Below are 26,828 nucleotides of genomic sequence, written 5' to 3' on the forward strand. Positions count from 1 at the left end.
CTCCATTTAGGGTCAGTGAAACACTTTCAAAATGACTAGCTCAACTCATGCTTACAGTCCATTTGTAATCAATCCATGGGAGTTTGGTCTTAACCTCTAATCCTAACCAAGTTAACTAACTTGGTTGATTAGAAGGAGTATTATGGGCATAACCTGATGAAGACAACACTTGCTGCCAGAAATGCAACTGAAATCTAGCAGTCCCTCAAGGTTCCTGAGGCAAGGTTTAAAAATACATATATTCATCTAGACTAAGCTTATAATTGGGACTATAACCCTTCAGCCTGAAGAGATGCACTAAGTCTGATGTCTTATTTTCTTTTTACTCATTTGCACACAAAAGTCTAAAATCATCCTAAAGTCATTAATGATTTCAAAATTCATGTTTTCAAATTCATTGGCAAAGATGAAAACGATCTAACTTAAATGTCATAGTGCCCCCTAAAGTAACTCAAGAGAACCACATTCACTATCTCAAGCACAAAGAATAAAAGTGCCTTGGTATATTCTACTACAAGCAAAAAAAGAAAGTAATAAAGTAATTTTTTTTAATCAGGGAAGAAAAGGTCACATTAGAAAAAGTTTATCCTAGGTGGTAATTTTATGGTTAAGAGTTTTGGAGACATTTCCCTTAAGAAGCTACAAAAAAATATTTTTCTTACACTCTACTGCCCTCTTGTGGCCAAATTTACTGCATGCTAAATCACTACACAATTTTATTTTCCAAATGGAAAAAAAAAAAAAACAAAAACTATCACACGCTTGCATGTATTACTTAGAAATATCCACACTGTATGAGAGTCAAGTAACCTTCTTGGGATAATATGCCTTAACAAAAATGTGTATACAATATAATATACAAAGAAATCACTTCAGAAATGTATTGGATCAATAATAGGAGATTATGATTTATCTTACATCCATAAACTATATACAGTGATTAAAAATTATATTGTAAAGTTTATTTCTTAAGATGCTTGAAATATGTTAAGCAAAAGAAACAAATTATAAAACAGTACAAATTACAATCAGATTTTTAAATTTAGGTTGTGTGAGTTGTTTTTGAGTGTCTATCCAAATTTTATGAAATATTTTATTTTGTAATTAAGGAAAAACAAGGGAGGAATGATAATTTATGGATCAAGAAAAAAGGCTACACATTAGATGTTAAATAACTTTGGATATAATGGTGTGCAACCATTGAAAATCCTCTGCCTTGTTACTAGAGTAGACATCAACATAGTTAAATCAACCAAAAATAAGAATTACTATACAGTTAATGGCATCATTGCTCTGATGAGTTACTATTTTTAGAGACCAATCTGCATTACTTTAAAATAACAAGAGTAGGGCTGACGTGCGAGAGTAGGACTGAACGCTGAATCTGTTGGAAGATTCTCTTTACCTGCACCTTCATCATTTAACTCAATCACCAACCGAAGTGATGTTCTTATCACATTTAACACACAACCAGCCAAGGGACATTCTACAACATAACTGACCAGTTCTCAAGGTAGTGAAAGACAGTGAAAGTCTGAGGAACTGTCAGAGACAAGAAAGCATGGAGAGTAAACCACTGAATGCAATGTGGGATCCTGAGTCAGATCCTGGAACAGAAAAAGCCCACGGTGGAAAAAAACGGGTGAAATCCAAATCAAGTCTGTAGTTTAGTTAGCAGCAATGTAACCATGTTAATTTTGTTTTGGCAACTGTACTACTGTTATTTTAGATGTAACTTCAGAGGAGGCTGGTGAAGGGTACACAGGAACTTTCTAAACTATTTTTTTGTAAATCTTCTGTAAAGCTGAATTTACATCTCAATATTAAAAGTTTAAAAATTAATTTTATCTGCATCTTTCCCCTTATTTTTAGTGTAGTTACTGGGAAATTAAAAATGATATATGTGGCTCATATTACTTTTTTTTTTTTTAAGACAATGCTGATCTAGTAAAGGTTTACAATTTTTTTCTACATCAGCACATCTGACATATGAAATAGTCCACGATTCTGTGATGAGCCTTCTCAAGAGAGGTGTCCCTATTCACCTGAAAATCACTGTAACTGAGTCACATACAATACAGTGATAGTCCCAGTTTATTCAGAATCTTCTAAAAACTGTAAATCTTACCAATAAGATTGAGTGATGAATTTTCTGCTTTTTCAAATGCAACTTGACTGTTTCCAACAACCAGTCCTACTTCAATCTATAGAGAAAGACAATAATTAGTAGTCTAATAGCAGACTTCTGGACTTCTCAAAGCAAGGTTTCCAAAAACAAAGGGGAAATGAGGTCTCTCTGAGCAAATCAAATTTTCTAAACTATCAGCTAAGTTACACTTACTTTTAACATAACTACCTTCTACTATTCCTATTTCATTTGAATGCATATATCTTTTGATAATACCTGTCTTATTATTATTATTCACTTACAACAAATATCACCACATTCAACCAGGATTACATTTACAAATTTCAAATTAGTATTAGATCTGTAAATAAGTATATTTTGCACTATATTCTAATAATATGCTGGATATAAAAGCATTTTTTTCTCTCTCCTATGTTAAAAGAAAGTATGTAATATGAAAGAAATCACCAAGGAAGAGAATAGCTGGGAAAATTAGATGAATTTGCACAATACACATCATAAAAGTTATTAGAAATTAAACATACCTTCTGTCTTTTACCTGTCGCAGGCTCTCCCTTCAGGATGCTAGGATCCATGGCTTCAATGTCCTTTACCAGTAAGCCAAAAAGTTTTTCATTGAAGCTAAACACAAGCTATGTAGAAAGTAAGGGGGAGGGAGGGAAATCACTTCATGACATGATAGATTGATTTTTCACATCACCAGTGCTTTCCAAATGCAGGCAAGCAGCTTTCTGCATGTATCCCTCCCAAATCTTCCCAGGCAAACTAGCCAATGAGAAGAAAAGGAACTAATATTTACTGAGTATTTGCTAGGTACCAAACTCTACAGGAAGTGGGAAGAATGGCATCATGACACTTTTGCAAATCTCTTTAATGTCTTGCTTAATGGAAGACTGCTGGCCCCTCATGTCTGCTTCAGCAGTCAATGCGCTATGCTAGCACATATCACGTAGTCTGCATAACTCCACTGTACTACGCTTGTGACAGAATAACAGGAAAAGGGCACATAACATCTTGATATTATTATAAAAATAGTTTTGACTTCACAAACCCCTGAAAGGGCCTCAGGGACCCCTAGGGGTCTCTGGACCACACTTTGAGAACAGCCACTAGGAAACTATGGTAGGAGGAAGGAGTTAGGCATGATTAAGAAAAGTCACAGAGGAAGAGCAAAGGTAAGTAAGGTCAAAAAAGCAATGACTATGCGTACAAACAAACAGCAATTTATGAACCCATTCATTTTTTAAAGTAAAATTAAAAAAAAATTTAAAAGAACAGAATTTCTTCCTAGGAGGTTAAACAACATATTAACTGAAATCCAAAAGGGAGCAACATAAACAGTATTTTCAAGAAGAGAAAATCTGAGCTTCAAAAGCTCCATGAAAAAAGCTGAAGATATGTATATGTATGTATGTGTGTGTGTGTGTGTGTGTGTGTGTGTGTGTGTGTGTGTGTACATATATATATATAATTTTCTTAAGATTTTCAAAGAAGTTCATACCCAAAAAAGTTAAGAATTACTTTTCTATAGAAATTTGTCAGTAAAAGAGACATCTAGAGACAAAATAAATGTCCCACAATAAAAAGGAAGAAATTTGAGACACGAATGTCTGCAGTGTTACCATCTATGCAGAGGGAAACGCTGCTGTGATTATGTGTGACACTGCAACGTAAAAGCTACTTTGGAATTATTCTGAACAGCCTGCTAGAGGTTCAGCAAATAATACCGCCCTCACTTCTTATCACTCATCTTAGATATACCTGTTCATATGCAAATTTCTTCTCAGGTTTTAAAAGTAGAATTACTTTCAGACAACCAAGGAGATTAGAACACGTCTATGCCTTGAGGAAAGAAATAAAGGAAAGGTGAACCCACCTGCTGCCCCACTGAGAAGGCCTGGTTGTTGAACTGCTGAATGAACTCTGCCGCCATCTTATCGGTGTCATAAGGGTTGGAGTCGATGCTTTTTTTCTGCAGGAAGTCAATCTCGATGGTCATCGTGCCGATACACTGTTTGGCTTTGTCAAATGTATATAAGGACACTAGGGGAAAAAAAGGTATTTTAAAAATCACAGGGACACCAGATACTTGCTGTGTTTCAAGTAACTAAGTTTCACATAAATGAATCATAACAGAACTTGACCAAAAGGGGTCTTCACTGGAGGGACACATAAGCCCAGATTTTAAAAATAACATAGGCATAGATTTATTAAAATAACAGATTTAAAAAAAATTACCACTAGAGGTGTTCTTCCCCTCTGAATTAATTAGAACATATTGAACAGCGCTCTCCTCTACTTTTACCCCTCACCCGACACTTTGGGGGTAATCACAGCCCTCCGCACAGAGGCTCTGCATCTCCCTCCTTCTCATTAAACAGAGGACAGAATGACAGTATGGGAGGTCCCAGGGGAGTTGGCATAGCATTGCTGTTTCCAAACAAGATTTCTGTTTGACACAAGGAAGAGCTAAAGTGAGAGGTATGTGGACTCTTTTGCCTTAACAAATTAGAATGTAGGTCCAAAAAAAAAAAAAGCTTGAGAAAAAAAATGTTTAGTAGACGGATTTGCTCCAGAGCAACTTAAGAGTTTGACATTTTTTTTTTAATACTACAAAAATATTTACTGAGCACCTATGATATCCAGGGACTGACAGTAAGTTCTACACATACAATAGGAAAAAGATCATGTTTTTATCCCATCTTTGTATTGCTTATTATATTCATGAACTGTTTAAATGAAACAGCAGCAGCAAAACCCCCACAGTCTCCATGCTAATAACAAAAAAGGTAAAAACAAAGGGACTTCGGAGTCTGTGTTTCAATAGATTTTGTTGGTAACTAGAAGAGTCTAAAATCATGTAGCTCTCTGTGCTTTGATTTGTCACATCTGTAAAACAAGAAGACTGGACTAGATAAATACTTATGGTCCTTCCATATTTTAATTCTGCTCTAAACTTAGATTGTACAGTCTAGCCACTTGAGTTATGTCCAAGGATTCTGTAAATTCTTTGAATAAAATTGCTTGTTTAGTAATCATATTTTTATATTTTGGTTTGCCTTCGTAAAGGGGACACACATATTTTAAAGATAAACACTTTCAAAAGCAAAATAACAAAGAAAGCCTGGGCAAGGGTTGGAAAATTCATTGAAGATCAATGAATAAGTTCCAGCCTTGGCTGAGAGTTTTAGCACACTCTTCTGACTCCACTTCCGGGTGTTTTGTTCTTTTGTAACATTTCCTAGAAAGTACAGGTTATATGCTGAGTAACTTTCCTAAGCAACAGAGCTTAGCTGTTTCCTCACATAATGAAGATATTTATAGGATGAAATATTTATAGGATAAAAATGGGTAAGTTGATTCAGTAATTCCATTTCCAGGTGTCTGTCTCAGAAAGACTCTTGAACATTGCCTACAAAGAGATCTATAGGATGGATCATTGCAGCATTATTTGCAATAGTTAAACATGTAAAAAGTGCTGATCTGTAGGGAAATTATAAATAAAATGTGGCATATTCACAATGCAGAATAATGTACAGCAATTAAAATTAAAACTTGATGTATATTTAATAGATGGATGGCCCATTAAAACTAATATTGAATGAAAAAAGTATACTTCAGAAAGATTTGTACAGTATGGTATCATTCTGTGCATTAAAGACTCCAAAGAAATTTCATAATGTCATAATGCATATACACGTATATATACTTATGTATGTGAATGTGTGTATATATACATGTACATACGTGTATATATGTGTATGAATCATCCTTTTATCAAGAAATTCAAATAAGCGTATTAAAATATAATCATTACTGACTATACTTTTCAAATGCATTTTAATTTAAGGTCAATGTTCCCAAATAGGAAAGACCAAGCTGTTACAACAATTTTCGAATGCTAGCTGTTGCAACAATTTTCAAATGCTAGGGCAGTACCATGGACAGTCTCACAGGCAGCACCATGGTCAGCACCATGGTCAGCCCCAAAGGGCCAGATACCCTGAAGGTTTTAACCAGAAGCAAAGGGCCAGAAGGCTGAGAATGTTTTCTTATTTTATGACTAATAGTAATTTAATGTCAAAGACTAATAAAAATATTTTTATAAGCAAACAAAATTATAACCAATGCTTTGAATACACAGACATTACAAAGACAGGTAATGGTTCAAAAATGTGTTGATTGAACATCGGTCTTGAATACTTAAAATATGGCATTTCCAGATAGAGAGAAGACTAAACGATTCTTCCAGAAGATTCCCTCAGACTAAAGTCACTGACTTGACAAAAAATTCTCACCTTACAGACAGAACTCCTGTTCCAGAATCTTTGAATTAGCGCTCTCCTTCATACCAAGCCTCCTATCCTATCTTTGCCTACATCTCTACTTATACTGAGCCAGCCGTCTACCTTTATGGCTACATCATGACATCACTCAGGACCCCAAACCCTGCCTGGTCTCAAGCTTACTCCACCTAGTCCTGCCTGAACACTTGGTTTCATAGTTTTGTGCATCAGGTCTGTTTGATTTGCCTTTTAAAGAATTGACTCTACATTCAAGATAAGCATTTCTGGTAGCAGGAGAATGCTTTAAATATAACTTAAGCCACAAAACAAACTGCTCATCTCAGCAAGATTTATAACCTTGAATTTTCACAACAGAATTTATCTACATTAAAAGTTAAATTTAAGCATACTCTTAACCCTGTATTTACAAAAGTTTTAAGGAAATTAGAAACCTAAGCTACATACACACCTATGTTCTCATTAGATTTAACAAGTGTTCATTTTTATTCCCGCCAGTGTCTACACATAGGGAACCCTGGCTTCACACACTGACCTACTTCCCTTTGGTGCTGAACTCCTCCACTGTCTCATTTTCTCACTATGCTTCAGGTGAGGCAGCGACAGTTAAGGGAATCACTTATGTCAGTGTTTCCCAAAATGTGGCTGATAAGAACTACTTAAGGGTGATTGTTAAAAACACAGATCCGTGAATCAGACTCCCCAGGGGAGGGGCCTGGGAATCTTTCTTTAAAAAAACGAACTCCCCAGGTGTTTTTCTCAGACAACTTTGGAAAGCACTAATTATGCAATCTTCTCTACCAGCTACCTATATCTAAAGTAATTTCGTTTATTTTTCATCCCCAGTCAAAAAGTTTTAGCCCTCAATCCTACTTCCACAAAAGAAAAGGCCAAATAAAGATAATCCCAATATTTAAGTTCCCTCTAACTCAGGAAAAAAGAAGTGTAAATTGTCCTATTCCTACACAAGGAATAGGATACTCTCTCCTACCACTTCACCAACTTCTCTTCTCAGGCACCTCCACTGCAGACACACTAGCAGTGTGTTCCAGGCAACTGCTTTAAGAATGTGTCTTCTTTCAACCAGATCAAAGTTATTGTATCTTTGACTATCTTCAAAAGCACTGGATCTAGAGGATCTGAACATTGCCCATGGGAACAAGGAGAACAAATAATGCCACTTCTAGTCCACATCTCCAGCATTACTACAAGACAGAGAATACATGAAACTCAAATACTTGAAGAGAAATATGTAACTAAATTAGACAGCTCCCATTGTGGGAAAAAGAAAGAAAGGAGAGCAGGACACAGACAAAATCACCCCTCAAAGTGGAAGTACAACACCAAAAGCCAAAGTATTACTCATAGGTTTGGGACGTGGTAATCCATGACTCCAGGTACAGGGAAAGGACCTGAAAGTAAGTAGGACTGGAAGTGGCAGCATCAGAGAATCACTGGAAAGAATCAGACAAATAGAGAAGGGAAGGTGTCCTTAGAGATGCGGTAGTTAGTGAAGGAAAGAAGGTAGTAAGAGAGGAAAACTAAAGATCTTGCAGAAACAAAAGAGAAATGAGCCATGTCAACCAACTTCTCTACCTCTCCCTCCAGCTCATCATTATTACTTACTAAAGAAACTGCACTTCTCTATACTGACAGAAAGGAATGCTCTTGGACTAATGATTCTGTCTACAAAATCATGAGAAATAGAAAACAATAACTCCACCAAGTTACTATAAGGAAAACATAACAAGTAACAAGATATTGCAGCATTTCAGCTGAAGTGTCTTCCCCCAAAAGATCAACTATGAAATAGAAAATATATATAACACTTTAAACTAAATTAAGAATCCTCAAACAAGAATTTAGACACACAACAAAACATCTGAAATCAGAATATTAAAAACTAGTAACAGAAATAGACAAATAAAGTAAATGCAATGACAGTTTATTGAATGCAGGAAAAAAAACTGAAGGAAAAGACAAACTATTCAGGAGTGAGCAATAAATTACAAAGTGCCCATGGGAGAATACATTCGAATTAATATTTTTAATTAAAAATTTTAATTAAAAAAATTTAAATTAATATTTAATAAGAGGCAGTGAAAAAAGACAGGGAAACTATCAATAAAATAAAAATGAGATAAAGAATTTTAAAAGAACAGAGAGAAAGTAATTAAAATGGAAGACAGGCAGAGAAGGTCTGAAATACATATAACTGGAGTGCCTGAGAAGAAAATCAAAACAAGTGGACCAGAACTAACATTCAAAGACCATAGTCCAAGAAAAATTTCTAGAAAGAGAGAAAACTTAAATCTACATATTGAAACAAACCATCGTATACCTGGGTGTTGACCCAGAATGAGTAATTCCAAGAAATATCCTAATAAGGATATTAGGCTTTAAAGACAGAAAAATCCTCAGGGCTCCCAGCCAGAAAAATCAAGTTACTTATAAAGGTAAGAAAATTAGACTGGCATCAAACTTCAAGAGTTTCATACAAAGCAAGGCTATTGTGATACAGCATTTTCAAGAAATTCAAGGAGAGAAAACAAGCCAAGAATTTTATATCCAGCCAAGCTGTCCTTGAAATATCAAAGATACAGAAAGATAGTTTGAATATACAAGAACTTAGGAAACACTGTAAACATCTACACTTCCTGGAGGAATCTACTAGAAGACAGGTTATACCCAAACAAGTAGAAACTGGCAAAAGGACTGATCATGATCATTTGAGAGACTTAATTGTAGAGTGGAGACTAAAACAAGTGTGGGGTCATATGTGGAAGAACTGCATGTAAATATCATGCTCTGACAACACACAAAGAAAGCAACTAACATGTACAGCATGGTGACTATAGTTAGTAATACTGTACTGCATAATTGAAGGTTGCTAAGAGAGATCTCACAGGTTCTCATCACAAGAAAAAAACACTTTTTGTAACTATCTTTGGTGACAGATGTTAACTAGACTTACTGTGGTGATCATTTCACAATGTATTTAATATTTGTATATCAAATAATTATGTTGTACACCTGAAACTAATATAATGTTACATGTCAATTATTACTCAATTCAAAAAAAAATTGCTTCTTCCACTAAAAAAAGATTTAAAGCTTGAAAGGAAAAAAAGAAAGCAATAACAAAATGGGAGGAGAAAGGGGAAGGCAGAATATGATGATTAGCTGTTGTATAGGTAATAGATGAGAGTCAAAGAATATCCTTTAAAACTGACAGGACGTATTTTTTAAAAGGTTAAATAAGAAAAAAAAAGGAGTACTAAGGGCACTAGGAGAGGTATAAACGCAGATGTAAACACTAAAATGAAAATGCAATCATTCCTAAATACCAGTATAAAGTTTTGTCCAACTATTTTATTTTTTTAATCTTTATTTATTTTTTACTTTTTTCACCCACCTTTCTGGGGAGGAGGTAACTAGTTTATTCATTTTTTTAATGGAGGTACTGGGGACTGAACCCAGAACCTCAGGTATATTAGGCACGCGCTCTACCACTAAGCTATACCCTCGCCCCTCCCCCAACTTTTTTAATTAAAAAAAATTTTGGGGTCAGGGGTTAATTAGGTTTATTTATTTATTTTAGTACAGATACTGGGGATTGAACCCAGGACCTCCTGCATGCTTAAAATTTTAAAAATAGCAAGGAAGATACACCACATAGAGAAATACAATTAAAACATAAAATGATGGAATTGAGATCAAATATAGCAGTATAACTGTGAATTCAATAACTGAATGGGCTTAATTAATCTATTAAAAGAAAGATTTTCAAATTAGCTCATAAAGCAAAACCCAACTCTGTTGCATATGACAGATACAACTAAAACACAGTGGTTTTAAAAGGCTAAAAGTAAAGGTATGGGCAAAGATATAGTAAACAAATTAAAAACAGTAAGAAAGCAGGGATTGTGGTCCTAATATCAAAGCATAATTCAAAACATATTAAATAAGATAAAGGATGCTTTATAATGCTAAAAGCCATAATTAATAATAAAAATATAGTGATCATGAATACCAAATAACACAGAAAACTACTATGTAAAGCAGAAACCACAGGAGATACAAGGAAAAATAGAAAGACACTAGTAACAGTTGACTTTAACACAAGACTTCTCTTAAGAGCCTTTCCTTCTTGTCTCTATCATGTAATGCCTTCCGCCTACTTCATAATCATTCTCAAAACTCCAGTGCCTGGAAAGATTTCTCTGGCTAATTTTCCAGTCTCCAATCAATTCATCCACTCCTGTTCTACCTTAGCACTTCTACATACAGCTCCTAATGGTAATATTTGTGCACATATTTACCATGTACATTTTCTGGGAGCTGTGGATATTCCTTTCCCCAGTAGGCTGCAATTTCTAGGCAGAATAGCAAGCAGATAAAGAGGTAGCTACCATAACTAGTTACTTTCCATTCCCATAGATCTAACCAGTATTATGAATGGGACGAATGTTTAACGACCTGACAACCAGTAACAGAAAATTATACAGATCTCCACAGCTATGAGAAAATTATAAGGAAAATCTACCTCAGGTAGCTAAAAAAATATACCTACCTTCTATTTCTTGCCCAATAGAAAGTCCAGCCCATTTTCGCTGTAAAATAAAAGAGAGAGAGAGAAAAAGACACTTAACACCAAATCTATCAAAATTAGAGAAATGATAAAAAGAGGAATTTCTCTTAATTTCAGGAACACATTCCAAGACCAAAACATGCTGTGCTGTTAAGCGTTGAACTGTGTCCCACAAAAAGACACGTTGAAGTCCTAGCCCTGGCACCTGTGAATGGGACCATATTTGGAAACGGTCTTTGCAGGTGATATCAAGTTACGATGAGGTCCTATCGTATTAGGGTAGGCCCTAAGCCAACAGGACTGGCCTCCTTATAAGGAAAGAGACACACGGGGAGAAAGTCATGTGACAATGAAGGCAGAGACTGAAGTGATGCATCTACCAGTCAAGGAGCATCAAGGACTGTCGGCAACACCAGAAGCTAAGTATGGAACAGATGTTTCCCTAGGGCCTTCAGAGACCTTGATTTCAGACTTCCAGCCTCCAGAACTGTGATAGAATAAATTTCTGTTGTTTTAAGCCACCCAGCTTGTGGTACTTTGTTACAGCAGCCCTAGGAAACATATGCTATAGTTTATTTATATCTGAACATCTATCCCAAAATATATAAAGCTTGCCTTTTTACAGCAAAGCTGGCATCGCTGAGTAGGATGCTCCTTTGCATAATATAAAGCTCCTGAAGGCCTCTGTAGTATGAGATAATATTTCAGAGTTCCAAATATACTGTGGTCAGTTATATTGTTTGATACAGTATCACAAAAAGAAAGATGTTCAATTCATGAAAACTAAAATAAACTCCTCAGATAATCCACACTGAAACCCAAGCAGGGATTCGTATCGTTAGATGGTCATGACTACTCTTTGTGTACTGGACAAAGGAGTGCCAGGCATTTGCAACCAGATTTTAGCGTCTCTCCAGGTCTTGACTGGTGACAACAGCAAGAATGTACGGAGGCAGGACAGACTGTTAGGCAGGAATTCAGGACTGGCTTGGTATAGATTCAAAATGAGTAATTACTGATAACACTCCAAAGAACAGCAAGAAAAATAATTTTTGGCTGCAAATCAAGTTTGTCTGCTCATCTGAACATCGTGGATTTTGTGGTGGGTGGTTAAAAAGATGCTGCGTTTTGAATACATGCAACAAGTGTTCTCCCTTCCAGCTTTGTCACCACAGGTCACTTCTCCCTCCTCTCCGCCCTTCACCTCTCTCTTCTGTGATACCCCATCCCATTTCTGGCCAACCAGAAATTTAGTAGCACACTGGTCAAGCCCAGACTTTGGGTCGCAAAGCAGTCACATTTAGGTTTTGTACTTCAATCCCAAAAACAGCTTCAAGACAATAATAACTGTACCTATTGTTTGGGGCTGTTGTGAGAAGTAAATGAGAAAACACATGCAAAAGTACATAGAATAGCACTTGGTCTACAGTAAATGCTGAGGGAAAACTTTTTTTTAAAGCAGAGAGTCAAGGAGAAATATTCAGAAACCCCATTTCTGACCACCAGGATCCCAAATATAGCTCTGTAAAAGCTGGCAAATTCTAGAATATCCTAAACCTTTGATCTATAGAAACTAATGTGAAAAGTAGTCCTGATATTAGAGGGGCATCTAAACAGAGAAAAGAGGAATAGTGAGTGAAGATTTCCCATAATTTTTGAGGGATTCAAGAGATTTTAATTGTTCCCTAATGAGTGTTTGATCTCTTTCCCTAAACCTCCAGGGGTGGGGACAGAAGTCAATGCTTATTAGCATAATACAATGAGGTGGGGCTGCATTTGCGTTGTTCAGGACAGGGGACCAGCAGGATGAGAAAGACGACAAGGGAGGAAAAGATACAGACTGGAACTTGTGATGCTCTTACATTATGTATTACGTGCCTGCGACAGTGCTAGGCAATTTCCCCTACACAGGATCCAGCAACAGTTATAAATGTAACCAAAATCCTTCCATTCCTTATGGAAGCCCAGCAAGTCAGGTTGTAATCTGAGATAACAGCTACTTATATCATTTTCTTTAACATCATTGCATTTTAAAGTCACTATTATTAGATGTCAATTTTACAAATAAATGCTGTTTTTATATGTTTTCTGTTGCACTGCAAGCTAACATTAAAATAATTTGACTCTTTATCCTATAGCTAACTGATATCACTGAATTTTTTTAAATTGGGGGCAAAAATCAAGGCAATAAAAGACTGACAGAGTAAAAACTGGCAACTAAAAATAAATCTTTAGATAACACCTAGATGGCTTTCTTCAATATAAATCATTATACAGTTATAGGGTGATGCCTGCTTTAAATGAATTGATTCTTCCAAGACTTCCAAGAACAGAAGAGAATAAATTCACATCTGAGTTACCTGAGGTAAGCTGAATGCGATGCTCCCTGGAACCACAGATGGGTGGGTCCTCAGTGTAAATGTGTACCTGTGGTTGGGGGAGGTCCTCACAACCACATGCCTAGAAGACAGAAACACAGCCAGTATTCCATGTCAAAGGACATAAAGAACATCAATTCCAAATGTGTTCATTTCCAACAACTGTCGCTTGATGAGTATCAGGTGGAAACACGGCATTCTATGAGTCCTGAACAAACAGGACCACAAATTTCATTTCCAAAAAGTGTCACCAGTTCAAAATGTTTTCCAGGCATAAGGACCACCTTGGGCCAAACAGACATTAAGCAGAATCAGGACTAAGTTCAAGGAGTAGATACCATCCACAACATCGAACTCATGACACTTCCAGTTTACGTAAAACTGAAGACAGTGATTTAGAATCCTTGTTAGCAAGTAAAAAGTAAGATGAATCCCCTCTTCTGAGAATTACTTCATATCCTAACTAGAATAAAGGAAGGAGGACCAAAGAGAGAAGAGCCAGGATATAGAAGTCAAAAAAAGTTAGTTTTTAGGATTATTCAATAAATCTCTTTGCAGATTCCCAAAACAGCTTGAAACAACAGCCTATAAAATTTAAAAGGTGGTAAAAATAAAAAATTTTCACAGAATACATCAGCTTTCATACCGATATCAATATTTACTATTTCAAAGCATTTTTGTGCTAATTCATCCTGCTTGGACATTACCTATAAACAGATGAAATAAAGTTATTTCATGATAATCTCCTACACTAAGAAACTACCAAGGACCATGTATGAGAGAGAAGCTTCAAACTGTTACAACAGCACTATCTTTTTAAAAATTATCTTTTAGAATGCTATAATTTTAAAAATATTGAAGGTTAATGTTTCTATACATATCATTTTGTCAGCAGAACATAAGTTTCTTGTATCTGCTATATTTTAAGTAACCCCATCATGAATACCATGAACATCTGACATGTAAAAGAATTCCATAAACAAATTCTCACAGTGATCATCTATACTCCAGTTTACATGTAGAAAGCTCTGTGTTCAACTTAGTATCATAGAATTTTTAGGACTGGAAACAATGTTAATACAATCATGCAGTATAGACCTTTACTCTGAAGCTGGAAGCCACAGATAATTAGCAATTCTAACTGTGAAACGTGATTTCTCAGATAGCTTTAAAAACAGAAGAAGGCTCAGTTAAAATCCTGCCTCCTTGTTCCTTATTTTATCCAGTCTGCCTTCTGGTACAGCCCCTTCCTCCCTTCCTTCTACCAACATCAGAAGCATATGGACGGCACGGAACTTCATAGCAGGGTATTTAGAAGTTCTGGCAGTGGGTGAAGTGAATCAGTTAAAATAAGTGACAGTGAAAAATGCTTGTAAAGATTCTACGATTGCTATGTATATTCCAATTTTCATATTTTCTGGATTATCATAGTAATGATGATCAAAATAGCTAATACTTATTGAGGACTTATTAATGTGGTAGGCACTGTTTTTTTGTTTTTTGTTTTCTAGTATTTTATTTATGTATTATTTAATTATTTTATTTTGGTTGAGGGGAGGTAATTAGGTTTGTTTATTTTTAGAGGAGGTACTGGGGGGTACTGAACCCAGGATCTCATGCATGCTAAGCATGCACTCTACCTCTTGGGCTATACCCTCCCCCCGGTAGGCACTGTTCTAAGTGCTTTACTTGTAACTCAATATCCACAACTACCCTGAGGAAGATATTATCATCCCCATTTTACAGATCAGGACACTGAGGCACAGTCAGGGTAAATAACTTATCCACAGTCACCCAGTTTGTAACTGGCAGAACCAGGATCCAAACTGAGACAATCTGACTCCAGAGCCAAAAACCTAATGACTACGCTATACATGATTCATACAATTTTAGCAGTATGTTTACTTCTGCTAAGAAAAATCGATGGAAAAATAAAGCTATATTTAAAAAACTATGTATGATTTAGAAAACATTATATTTATCAAAATTTGACACAATAAAATCAAACATATAGCTCCTTCTCATCTCTTCCATTTTCCAATTCAGCAAGGGGAATAAAGAAAATTATCCTCAAATGTTTCCAGAGAAAGTAAGGACTCTCTAGAAGTTTCTTAAATACCACTTAGCAGGTCAGAAGAAAACAAAGCGAGATACTCACTGGCCAGACTGGAAATCCTTTTCATTCACAACTGCACAGTTAGTTAAAGATAATTCATCTGTAGGACATCTTGCAGCTTGCATACTCTGTAAGAATCAATGATTAGGAAAATAAAACTGTCATCTTTTATTTTTTCAAGACTATTTTATGCCTTCCTGTCCTCTCTTCCCCCATCACCTGTAGTAAATTACCTACTGTTTCTGACTCCCAGGGCCCTTCCTCTGTGATTAGCAAACCCTGCCTGTCGGAAACTGTTCCTTCTCCATTCCATGTGCTTCTGGAGGCCCACCAACCACAGCACACATGCAATCACACAGAGTCCTATTCCATCCATTTTATATAGACAGGCACTAGAAGAAATGCACTCTCCATTGTGTCACCACCACATGAAGGAAGACTTTCTGATCTAAAAGAGTAAAACTATCACAGAGAAAGCAAAGGTGACAGAGACACAGACAGACACTGAAACTCAGACCTGACAACAAAGTTAAAGCCCTTGAGACCAGTTCTGAAAGTTGGTTATGAGTCAATAAATTGTTTTTTGTTCAAGCTTATTTGAATTGGTTTTTTATTTCTTGCAAAGAAAAGAACTTTGACTGATAAAAATGCAATGAACTGGATAAAGTAGATCATGAAAAAGTATCTCTTCATAAGAGATCTCCAGTGGCTATGAACCATATTCCCTACAGACTAAGAAAAGCTATCCTCCACATATCTCCCAACAAAAATAATTACAGGGCACATTTAATATAAAACAGCAATTAACAATCTTTTTGAACAACAGCTACTAGGAAAACATCTCTTCAGATAATGTGTTTAACCAATAATCCTTCCACCCATCCTCTAGGATTTCCTAGTTAGTGAAATATGACACTCATAGTCTGTTTATGATTAAAGTGCTCTTTCTTCAAATCTCAAGCCAAAGCTGATGTTTCTTGAATTTGTCTCCCAAATATGAATTTATAGAGGAAAATAAATGACTCTTTGCTTTATTTTTGTTTTAACGAAAAGGCTAATTTATCAGTATAGATACCCCAGTTGTTCAGAGCAGTGGTCTCTAAAGTGGGATACGTGTGTCTGAAGGGTTTGCAAGACAATCCTTTGGCATGTAAGCAGAAAATATTAATACTTCTATTCATATTTATTTTATTTTTTATTGAAGAACCCTACACTAAGTTTATATTCTGCCTCAAGATACAACCTAATGACACTAATAAAGTCCTCAATCTGCCAGGCCTTTAAAAATTAAATATTCATAGCAAAAGATAAACTTGTATAATTTTTCCACCTATGTTTAAAGTGACATGCTATTCAATCTAGCAATTCACAAAGTTGTATTAAAGTTACATAAGTGTTGAAACTGCTTTCCTGAAAGAAAAGACAAGAAGCTATGAACCACAGTAAAAAGGGCTGAAATGATTCATGGAAGACAAAATGGTGACAAACTAGTATTCTTTTATTGGTAATTATAGAGTCAAAATCTCTTAGAAAACCCTTAAGAGCTGAAGATATCAGGGCATATTATAGGGTGTGGGAAGTCTGTCACATATTTGGATCAAAATACAGAGATTTCCTTCATCTTAGGGTATTTGCAAAACACACCAAGAACTACAATTTTGTGAGTTACAAAAGGAAAGATGTAGTGAAAAGGATATAGTCTCAACTGTAAATGAAACAACGTGCTTTATGGGGAAACTGTAACCACTCATGGAATGGTTGTTTTGACTGGAATAAAAAGAATAATTCCAGAATAAAGTTATAAAGACAGCACGTTATGTGAAAGCTGCTCAGTGCTTCATTCACAGGTGAACTATTGCTGCATATTAAGTCAGAGCCAAAGGTGTGCACAGCGTGCTTCAGGATGTTACCGAGGTCAACTTTATCTAAACAAGACCCGTACAATACAGAATCTTTCCTACACTCCGTAAAAGGCTAGGAAGCAGTGTCAAAATCTTTTTTTTTAAACCATATAGAGATTCACTGGTTACCAAAAGGAAAAATGCTACAACAATACAATATTAAAAAAAAAATTTCACTTTGCTCCTATAAGATAAAATGTTTCAAAAATGTTAGAAACTGCTTTTCCAGAACAAAACAAAAAGTAAAAAATACTTGTGCTAATTAATAGAGCATTTCAAAAATGGTTACGTAGAAACATTTCCATTGCTAAGTGTTCTGCAATTGAAAACAATGCATATTACCTAAAAACAAACAAAAAATAAAAACTCTCATATCCGCATGCTCTATTTAAAAAGGTTGAAACAGAATTTTGTAACCTTTTAAAAAATCACCAAATGATTTTTCAGTGATTTTTTTTAACCTGTTTATTAGTACTATAAAAGTACAATACATTCTGTGTAGTCTGTAAGAAAAACTAACAGATAACAGAAATTTATTGGCTACATTTCACACATTTAAATAAAACATTTCCATAAATGGTAGATAAATCTGGGGGAAAATAATTATGATTTCAAAAGTACAGCTAAATTCTCCCATTTTAATCTATGCTTTGACGGCCATTAAAATCAAGTATCAAAGAATATAGAAATATACTTCTGAATAGTTGTACCACAAAATATTAAACTAAGATTTTAAAAAATAGTAAAGCATCACTTTGCTTTCTGTATTATTAATAAATAAAATTAAGACTGAGAATTTCCTACATTCATCTTTAGCTCATCCTTTCCCTTTTTGTATGTTTTACTATGTATGTATACTACGAGTGTATCACTTATAAATCAATAGATATATATATTGGGGATACATCATCAAAACATTGTTTGCTTATGAGATTTATGATAAACTGTCTGGAAATCACTAATTTAGAGTATGATACAGGTAAGGTCTAGGCTATAGCTAGCTTTCTGAATGAGACAGCATTTTTTGGTCCACAGTCATAGTTTGACCAGCCACCTGACCAAAATGTACAGAACTTTGTTTCCCACTTACCCTGGGGTCTCTTTCACCAATAAGCTTCTTTCTTTTATATTCTTATCTCTCCCCTAACTCTGAGCCCCTTTGTCTAGCCAACTTATTCCACAATTTTTCAGCTCAGACATTGCATTTTCTAGAACATGTTCCTAGACACCTGCCCCTCCTGATAAGATAAACGTCGAACGGAAGAACTCAAGTCTAGTTTTGTTGTTTGTTTACATGTTTATGTTGCATAAAAGACGTAAGTTTCTCAAGGACCTAGAGTATCTTGATCATGTCTGTAGTTCCCAGGGCTGGTATAGGGCCCAGCACACAGTCAGTGCTCATCAAACATTTGTTGAATAAATGAACTTATGGATCAATAAAAATCTATCTCCCCTGCAGAACAAACAAGTCAAAGAATATGTACACAAAGGATATTTCAAGGTTATTTAGGAAGCGATATAATTTAATTAAAATCATCTAATAGTTCAAAATTATACAGAATTGATGTAGCCAAAGTTCAGAATTGATGTAACCAAAGTTATTGAAAAAATTTACAAAACACTAAGTTAAACTTTTCATTTGTAAATTTGTTTACTTGTCAAAGAGGTGGTGGCCTTTAAAGAAGAGTTAAAAATCTGCAGAAGTCATCTGGCTGGCCAACTGAAACAGATGCTGTGAGCAAAAGGCCTCCCTACTGGAATCTAGAAGCATCTGTGTTTTCACAGTGAGCCAAGCAGGGTATCTCATTTTCTCATCAAAATAAAAGTCCCTATAAATAGTAGCTGCTTATTTACCACAATAATACCAAGGGAAAATTCCACAATTTTTCTAACATTGACCTTACCTCTAGGAAATAATGATAAAAGTCCAGCCACTAGGGCCACACAGCTATTATGAAATGAAAATACAAAACTGATAGGCAATTCTACATAAGTTTAGTTATCTGAGTTATTATAATGTTTACCTGTCTGAAGGCTATAAAATGTTTTCATTAACAACTTGAAATATAAAATTTTTTTTAACTCATTGCTACTCAAAAGAATGAAAAATTTCAACAAATCTTTAATGGAAACTTTTGTGGAAGTAATTATACCATTGCATACCATTACTTACGTGAAAACTTTCAAAGTGTGGAAAGAATTGGCTTTTCCTTAATAAAACAATGACAAAAATTGGGGGGGGGGGTGGTAATCAGGACTCCTGGGCAACCCTGCATAGTTTTCAAAATTAAATAACATAATTTCGTCCAAAGTCCCACTTTAAAAATTGGATCCTTTAAGTATGTGCTTTACTGTTTACCAAAGAATTGGGGAGGGGTGCAAAATAAACAGAAGAACAAAGCATGTAGCACCTGAGTGAAAGACCTCATTACAAGTAACTGCAACGCTCATGAATCCACTGGTCTTCTCTGTGGTGCTTCAGGCCCAGTTGCCTCTGCCTAGAGTCACAGATCCCCCCACAGGAAAGGGAAGTAGGACAGAAAGTATGAACTTGCCCTCGGCGGACAAGTCTCACTCAATTATGTCTTTTCAGGTGATCTTTCCTGAAAAATAACACTTTAGAACTACACTGTTCAATAAAGTAACCTCTAGCTACACATGGCTATTAAAATTAATTAAAATGTAAACATTCAGTTCTTCAGCTGCACTAGTCACATTTCGAGTACCACACGCGGTTATCAGCTATCACTGCAGAAAGTCTCCTGGGATGTTCCAGAACAACGCGAGAAAGAACATCAGTAATACCCGTCTTTAGGCCTATGGAATCACTTTGTGTTAGAAACCCCTGAAATAATAATTTCTGTTAAAATTCGGAAGTCCTATGTAACTAGAAGTGATGGGTAGAAGTAAGCTAAACTTGCATGTCCAATAGTAATCGCTCAAAGAGCCTGCAGGGATATCCTTCACATTATCCATCTCAGACCAACAACTAGTCACATAAGTGAACCTCTTCACATCCTTTAGGGCCTTAAAATTTTCTTTACAAATTTATATTGAAAAAGAAAAAAAAAAGTGAGTTCCCATTTTGGTCTTGAGAGAGGAGGGAAACACAAAGAAAAATGTAAAAGGCTGACAACGTTAAGTACTTGCAAAGATGTGATGTAGTTTCTTATAAGGGTAATGTGGCCCAGTAGGTCTATCCCTTGGTTTTTAGTCAAGATAAATGACAACATATAGCCACACAAAGACTTGTACACAAATGCTCACAGCTTTTTCATAATAGTCAAAAATTGAAATAACACAAAGATCTACCAACAGTTGAACTGATGAACAAGTTGTGGTATAGCCATACAAAGGAATATTACCCAGCAATGGAAAAAACTACCTACTGATATATGCAACAATATGAATAAACCTCAAAAACATAATGCTGAGTAAGCCAGATGCAGAAAAGAGTTCATCCTACATTATGTAAACCTCATCTTGTAATTTGATGACATCCTAGAAGAGGCAAAGTTAATCTAGAGTAACAAACACACACACACACACGCAAAAAATCAGTGATTGCCTGGGGTTGGGGTGAAATGAACAGCAAAATGGCATGAAGTAATATTCTGAGATAATGTTCTGTTATCTTGACTGTATTTTATTGTATATAGGTTGTACCTCACTAAAATTGAGAAATGATGTTCTGATTTTTTTAGTGGCTGGGCAATCTCCAATAATTCCCATTGCAAAGATAGGATAAATGTTCAAACTAGAAAATATAGTTTAGGTACAAGGTCAAAGTGAGGTCCCCACAGTCATGCAACAAAGACCTAGACGTTCGTACATTTGTACTCAGGTACATCCCCTGGAGGAGAGAAAGAACTAGGTCTGCAGAACAGACTCAGTTCACTTCCCAACCAGTCCCCCTTATCCCAGCTGTAGGAATAACAGAGAACTAGGAGAATGGCCAGATCTACCTTTAAAAGGCCAGTCTAAGGTTGCTGACCATATTGGCCTGCTAGTCTTGGGAACAAGATGTGAAAGAGAAAGTATAAAGCCTACAAATCCTGGCATGAATGTCCCATACTAACCATCAGATTGGCAATTCTTCCTCCTAAGAAGAGTAAGTAAGATTTTTTTTCCTTGTAATAATCCTTCTGCTAAGAAGCAAAGAAATTTAATCTAAAACTCCACTCTCCCTATGGACAGGAATGGAAATATGAGAATGGAAATAAAAGAAGAAATGCACACCCACCCACACATATACAAGAGGATTAAATGAGGTAATTCTTACTTACTTGATGTAGTAAATACTCAATAAATCTCAACTATTTTTATAACTATCTTAAAGATATTCAGTAAAGAATTATTTGTAATAGCTAAATAAAATCACAGCCATAAATAGGAGCATGGTTAAAAGTATCACAACGATGCAGCCATTTAAAACGTCAAGGTACCTCTGTATGTACTGACAAGCGAAATTGTCCACAATATAGGGCTAAGTTTTAAAAAAGATATAAAGCAGTATGTAGAGTAAGTTTTTTAATAAAAAAGATACACACTAAATTGTTAACAGTAGTTATCATTGAGGTGAAACAAGAAGATGTAGGTGAAACACTCACTTTTCACAATCCTAAACGTTTTTTACAATAAATAACCCTTATCTTAGGGAAATAATTTTAAATAAAGAGGACTTTTATGTACAAAGTTGTTCTCCACAACATCACTTTAAGTGATGGATCAGAAGCGAACTAAAAGTCCTATTTCAAAGTGATGGTTATGTAAACTAAAATATATCCACTTAAATAAATATCATATCCTCATAATATTCAAATCACAGGATTATATGAATTTTACTTTACAGTTTAATTTTAAGTATAGCAAACCAACTAAAAAACACACTAAAATGTAAAAAACAATTGTGACTGGATATGGACTATGAGTGATTTATTTTCTTCTTTTCTGCATTTTCCAATTTAAAAAATATACATAGGTGTTACTTTCCTAGCCAAATTAAAAAAATTTTATAAAGTTAATTGATAGTGTATTTCATTTCATACCTGTTTGTTTCTGCATAGACAGTGATGACCTTACACATTAGGAAAATTAACTGGAAGGACATGCATAATAGAAGGACACTGTCATTACTCATGAAATACAAGATCTCATTTGTTTATGTGTGTTTTTACTTCATAATTAAATCACTGGTTAAATCTAATTTTCTTTGACAACAAACAGTGTGACAAGGATTTTTGTAAATAAATTAAAAGCATTTTTAATAAACTCAGTAAGAAATTACAAAATATGGTCTGAAGCACAGAACCTTTTGATAACTATCCAAAGAGTTAAAAATTTATTTATACCAGGCAGGTTAACCAATGACTCAGCATCAAAATAAATACTAAATCATAAGCCAGTTAACTGAATTCTTGGCTCTGTGAATAAATTTCCTCTCCAAGACTGCATTAATTTGGGAGAGTTATCAATACCTCGAAATAAATTACCTTAAAATTTGGAGAAGTACTTGGAACAATATTTAGCACATAATAGGCTCTCAATAAATATTTGAATTTTTAAAATTTTGGAGAAATATATCTAGAAAGTTGAAGGAAATGAATGCCTGTCTCAGCAGATAAATATATACATAGTTGACCCTCAAACAACAGTAGGGGTTAAGGGCACTGACAGTTCCCACAGTCAAAACCATGGTTCTGCATTCATGGATTCAACCACCTCTGGATGGAGTAGCATGTATTTATTGAAAAAAAAAAAAATCCACGATCTTCATGTAAGTGGAGTCAAGCAGTGCAGTTCAAAACCCATGTTGTTCAGGGGTCAACTGTAATTAAAAATCTGGCTATAAATAAGAAAGAGATAACAGATTCCATTTACAACAGAAACAACAAAATTTTACGTGTAGAAAAGAAGTTTAGCAAAAAATGTGTGGGACCCATATGAAGAAAACCAACAGAAGCACATAAAAGAATATCCAAATAAATGTAGAGATATATGATGTCATTGCATGCAATGACTCAATACTATATCAACTCCAAATTAACCTATAAATTTAATGTAATTATAAGCAAAATCCCAGTGGGACTTAAGCAAATTCAATCTAAACTGTAACTGGCAAAGTAAATCCAGAAGGCAAAATGAGACGGCAAAAAAAATTTTTTTTTATTTGTGAAAGTAGCCAAGAAAAATTTAAGAATGAATGAGGGAGACTGCCCCTACTAGACATCAAAACATGCTATACACAATAATTTTTAAAATGTAGTATTAGTACAGAAACAGTTCAATGGCGTAGAACAAACAACCTAGAAATAGAACCAGGTGAGACCTTAACATACGAGATTTAGAATTAGCGGAGGAAAGCTGAACTATTCACTAAATGGCACTGAGACAACTGACTACCCATTTGGTGGCTTGGGGGTGGTATTAATAATAATAGCTAATGTGTTTTGAGAGCTTATTACATGCCAGGCACTGTTTTAAGAGCTTTACACACCTGCAGGCATCCCAGCCCACAATTCTCTTTCTTACTGCCAAAACCTAACATTATTTGCCTCACTCTAGCTAACATTTTTGTTTTCTCATAACACAGGAAAATTACTTCTCTCTAAATGATTTTTTTAAATATGACTCAGTCTGAATTTTGTACACTTAGAGAAGAGAAAAAAAATCAAATTTTCAGGTGAATAAACTAAAGATGGTGTGTTTTAATGCTACAAGCTACCGCCAATTTGATTCAAGTACATAAAGGAGCTTCTGTTTGGTCACATTCAAGGATCATAACATTCTAGTCTTAATTTTACAGTACCAGCTTAAGGCACATATCTCAAATGTATAGGGAGATAGAATCTCTCACCTGTAGGTCTGATCCCAACCTGTCTATCCAACCTTTGCTCTTTCGCCTCTTGGGTCACTGCCAGTAAGCCTCTCTCCATCCAGAGACATGTCTACACCTCTCATAGTCACTTCAAAAGCAAAATTCCCTTAACTCTCCTACTTCAGATTATCAACCTTTTGTCTCTTCACTTTACAACCAAACTTCTCAAGTCTCCCTTCCTGCCTCCTATTTTCTCATCCTATGGCAATCTTCTAAAACCATCCTTTGAAATCCTCTCCAGCAACCACTTTACTGCAATGGCTCTGTCTTCCAAATCACTAATGTCTTTCTCATTGCCAGATCCAGTGGTATCTCTCTAGCCTCAGTATTCACTTTAGTTTGTTTCTCTGGCTGTCCTCATCTCTGTTAACACCATCACTGTCCTTTCAAGTCCCTCAAATTCATAATTTCAAGGTCATTTTTCCCTTAATCACCTAATACACGCACATGTGCACATACATACACACAAGTGGAGCCAAGACCTGTTAATTCTACTTCTGCACTGTAACTTGGATTTGATTTCTCCCTTCCATCCTCACAACTGTTGATCTAATTTGGCCTTTATCACCTCCCTCCAAACAACAACAAAAACCCAAAAAACAAAAACTTGCAATAACCTAATCAGTTTCCCTGACTGATTTCTCTTCTCCAATTCAGTCTTCCCTCTGCCACCAGACGTTACCGAAAACTAAAAATGTGATTCTTAAATAACAAAGCCCAAACTCCTTACCATTATACTCATAACCACTTAGGCAGAATCTACCCTTGTTTTTCTGCATCATCTATGTTAGTGTCTCACCCTGACCCCATGTACTTCAAATTCCCAACTCGGCACCTTATTTACACTGTCTCTTTTGCCTGAATTCCCAATTCTAAACCCCTTCCACCTATGGATATTTTACTCATATTGCAAAGCCAAGTTTATGAAACTCCCTGGTTCCTAGTAAGACTGGGTATTTCCTATATCTCTATTATTTGTGCTTCTTCAACAGTCTTATCACTACATATCACCAGCTGCCTTAAACTTTATATTTGAGCACCATGACTCTAAGCTCTGGCATGCCAATATATGCAACATTTAGTTGAAGTGTTTATTAGCATTTTTTGAGATATACTTCTGCTATGGTCTCAATGTTTATGTCTTCCCAAATTCATGTTGAAAACATAATGCCCAAGGTGATGGTATTAGAAGGTGAAGCTTCTGGGAGGTGATTAGGTCATGAGAGCAGAAGCCTCATCATTGGAATTAGTGCCTTTATAAAAAAGGACTCAGAGAGCTAGCTTGCCCCTTCCACCATGTGAGGATACAACACGAAGTCTGTGACCCAGAAGAGGGCCCTCAACCATGTTGGCACCTTGATCTTGGACTTCCAGCCTCCAAAACTGTAAGAAATAAATTTCTGTTGTTTATAAGCTATTCAGTCTCTGGTATTTTGTTACAGCTGCCTGAATAGACTCACATGACACAAAATTCATCATTTTAAAGTGTACACTTCAGAGGTTTTTAGTTTATTCACTATGTTGTGCAATCATCACTACTGTCTAATTCCAGAACACTTCCAGCACTCCAAAAAGAGACACTGTACCTATCAGCAGTCAGTTCCAATTCTCCTCTCCCTCATCCCTTGGCAACCGCTAATCTACTTTCTATCTCTATGGGTTTGACTATTCTGAACATTCCATATAAATAGAATCATACAATCTGTCATCTTTGTGACTGGCTTCTTTCACTTAGCATTATGTTTTCTCTTTTTGAGGGGAGGGGTAAGTAACTAGGTTTATTTATTTTTTAATGGAGGTACTGGGGATTGAACCTAGGACCTTGTGCATGCTAAGCATGTGCTCTACCACTGAGCTATACACTTCCCCCTGCATTATGTTTCCAAGATCCTCTATTTGGAGTGTGTGACATACTCCACTCCTTTTTGTGACTGGATCATATTCCATTGTATGCATAACCTACATTTGTTTTATCTATTCATTACTGATAGACATTGGGTTATTCCCACTTTTTGGTTATTATGAATAATGCTGCTATGAACATCCAAGTACAAGTTTACGTGACCATATATTTTCAATTCACTTGGTTATATAGCTAGGAGAATTGCTGGCTCATTCTATGTTTAACTTTTTGAAAAACTGCCAAACTGTTTCCCACAGTGGCTTCACCATTTTACATTCCCACCATCAGTGTATGAGGGTTCCAATTTCTCTACATCATCACCAACACTTTTTTTTCCAACTAAAGCCATCCTAGTGGGTGTGAAGTTAATATCTCACTGTGGTTTTGGTTGGAATTTTTCTAATGACTGATGTTGAACATCTTTTCACGTGCTTATTGGTCATTTGCGCATCTTTTTTGGAGAAAATCTATTCAAATCCTCTGCTCATTTTTAATTTGAGTCTCTTTTTATTGCTGAGTTGTAAGCATTCTTTATATATTCTGGACACTAGACCATTATCAGACATACGATTTGTAAATATTTTCTCCCATTCTGTGGGTTGTCTCCTC

At 35.5% G+C, this 26,828-nt stretch overlaps 1 protein-coding gene across 1 annotated transcript in view; it reads right to left on the reverse strand.

Annotated features, from left to right (window-relative positions):
* The window catches only part of NSF (N-ethylmaleimide sensitive factor, vesicle fusing ATPase), a 132,581-nt gene that overhangs the window by 93,876 nt on the left and 11,877 nt on the right, over window positions 1-26,828 (reverse strand). Inside the window, exons 2-7 of the mRNA XM_074343406.1 lie at window positions 15,581-15,666; window positions 13,405-13,504; window positions 11,027-11,066; window positions 4,026-4,192; window positions 2,674-2,781; window positions 2,129-2,204 (exon numbers count right to left, since the gene is read on the reverse strand). Of these exons, the coding sequence (XP_074199507.1) occupies window positions 2,129-2,204; window positions 2,674-2,781; window positions 4,026-4,192; window positions 11,027-11,066; window positions 13,405-13,504; window positions 15,581-15,666 (577 nt within the window). The remainder of the gene's footprint in view (window positions 1-2,128; window positions 2,205-2,673; window positions 2,782-4,025; window positions 4,193-11,026; window positions 11,067-13,404; window positions 13,505-15,580; window positions 15,667-26,828) is intronic.

This window comes from Camelus bactrianus, chromosome 16 (assembly GCF_048773025.1).
Source record: "Camelus bactrianus isolate YW-2024 breed Bactrian camel chromosome 16, ASM4877302v1, whole genome shotgun sequence".
Lineage (NCBI taxonomy): Eukaryota > Metazoa > Chordata > Mammalia > Artiodactyla > Camelidae > Camelus > Camelus bactrianus.